Genomic DNA, 2,334 nt, shown 5'->3' on the forward strand with positions numbered 1-2,334 from the left:
TAAGATATCTGCGTGATATGTTGTCTCAACGTCATTTGTTAGGAATAAGTCTTAACTGTCACTTACAGGGGAAAAGAAGGGTTGTAGCCAAATGCCTCACCGATCAGCCTGGCCTGCCATCTTGCCTTTCTCTTACCCCCCATGCCATTCTGAGTGGATGACTTCGGTGCATTTGCCATAGATAAGTAGAGACACTCCTGCTGTACTAATCTCAAGGCCTCGAGGGCAGTGAAATCCGTTTTCATAAGCCGAAGTGTTGACATGGATTTGTGAGCCCACTGGCTACACCGCAGTCTGAATAACTTGATTTTAATTGTGCCTGTAATTTTTTTTTCACATACACTGTGTTTTCATGCTGTTAAACACATTGCTTTTTTTTTTTTTTTTTAGTTTTTATTTGAATTCCGGTTAGTTAACATAGTGTCATGTTAGTTTCAGGACTACAGCTTAGTATTTCAACACATGCCCGTGGTTTCTTTCTTTTTTAAAGTTTATTTATTTATTTTGAGAGAGAGTGCGCGCGTGTGCACAAGTGAGGGAGGGTCAGAAGGAGAGGCAGAATCCCAAGCAGGCTCTACACCATCAGCACAGAGCCTGATGAGGGGCTCAAACTCCAGACCCATGAGATCCTGACCTGGGTTGAGAATAAGAGTCGGTCGCTTAACTGATTGTGTCACCCAGGTGCCCCCATGCCTGTTTGTTTATTTGAGAGAGGGAGAGCACGAGCAGGGGAGGGGCAGAGAGAGAGAGAGGGGGAGACACAGAATCCGAAGCAGGCTCCAGGCTCCGAGCCGTCATCACAGAGCCCGAGGCGGGCCTCAAACCCACGAATTGTGAGATCATGACCTGAGCCGAAGTCAGACGCTCAAGTGAGTGAGCCACCCAGGTGCTCTTAGAGCTTTTTTCATATTGACAGTATTTAACTTGTCTGTCTGTCTGGGAATAGAGTCACCTCAATTGCGGACAGGCTGAATGTGGAATTTGCCTTGATTCACAAAGAGAGGAAGAAAGCTAATGAAGTGGACCGGATGGTTCTGGTGGGCGACGTGAAGGACCGCGTGGCCATCCTCGTGGACGACATGGCTGATACGTGTGGCACCATCTGCCACGCTGCGGACAAGTAAGAGGGACGGTTTGGGCCGGCGTGAGAATGTCTCGTTAAGAAAGGAAAAATGGCAGCTCTTAGAAACATTGGGCCTGTTTCTTCTAATTCTTGCTGGTGGCTTGGGGGTGGCCTTTCAACCCAAAAGATGTTCTAGGCTCATTTATTGCCTTTTTTCTTGGTGGAAAAAACCCACAAAACTACGGGCCTTTATTGCCTGTTTTTCATTTTTAAAGATGAGCTTTCAGTGTATTTTAAAAAAAAAATTTTTTTTCTGAGACAGCAAGAGAGCGTGAGTGGGGGAGGGTCAGAGAGAGAGGGAGATACAGAAGCTAAAATGGGCTCNGTGTCAAAATGGTGGTATTCTGGCTTGATTCATTTCCACCTGTGGTTCTTAACCAAGGGCATCTTTGCTCTCCGGGGGACATTTGACAGTGTCTGCGGACATTTTTGGTCGTCACAACTGAGGGGAGGGCGTTGCTTCTGGGTAGAGGCCAGGGATGCTGCTCGATGAAGAATCGTGTGGGCCCGAGGCCGGTACATGCCTTAAAAGATTCTTTTCTAGGGGCGCCTGGGTGGCTTAGTCGGTTAAGCATCCGACTTTCGCTTAGGTCATGATCTCGCGGTTCGTGGGTTCGAGCCCCGCGTCGGGCTNTAAATTAAAAAAAAAATTCTTTACTAGGCAAATACACGTGAGTAAAAATCGTTTTCGGTTTTTCTTTGTGGAACGCACCTTTTGGCTTTTTGGACTTTTGTTTTTGTTTTTTGAGAAGGAGAGAGAGAGAGAGAGCTTGGACAAGCAGGAGNCGCCCCCACACTTTGTGCTTCTTAACTCACCCTCAGGGAAGAACGTTTCAGGAATATCTGTGGACACTTCACTTTTCTGTTTTCTGTTCTACAGGCTACTCTCAGCGGGAGCCACCAAAGTTTATGCTATCCTTACACACGGGATCTTCTCCGGGCCAGCTATTTCCAGAATAAATAATGCCGCCTTTGAGGCTGTTGTGGTCACAAACACCATTCCGCAAGAGGACAAAATGCGACACTGTCCCAAGATTCAGGTACTTCTACAGTGTAGGCAGAACCGAGCCGCGAGGACCCTATCTCCGATCCCCAAAAATAAGTTAGAGTCTTCCACGTGCGACAGTGTGCTAAGGGACAGGCGGCCCAGGCTGGGGTGTAACACGGCATGATTCACGCAAGGTCTGAGAGAGGCTGGGTTCAAATTTAGA

The 2,334-nt window shown here is 47.5% G+C and overlaps 1 protein-coding gene across 1 annotated transcript in view; it reads left to right on the forward strand.

The window, feature by feature from the left end:
• Positions 1–2,334, forward strand: part of PRPS2 (phosphoribosyl pyrophosphate synthetase 2) — a 41,713-nt gene that overhangs the window by 35,315 nt on the left and 4,064 nt on the right. The window contains exons 5-6 of the mRNA XM_077761403.1: positions 947–1,120; positions 2,004–2,163. Coding sequence (XP_077617529.1) covers positions 947–1,120; positions 2,004–2,163 — 334 coding nt within the window. The remainder of the gene's footprint in view (positions 1–946; positions 1,121–2,003; positions 2,164–2,334) is intronic.

This window comes from Crocuta crocuta, unplaced genomic scaffold (assembly GCF_008692635.1).
Source record: "Crocuta crocuta isolate KB4526 unplaced genomic scaffold, BGI_CrCroc_1.0 scaffold224, whole genome shotgun sequence".
In the NCBI taxonomy this organism is placed as follows: domain Eukaryota; kingdom Metazoa; phylum Chordata; class Mammalia; order Carnivora; family Hyaenidae; genus Crocuta; species Crocuta crocuta.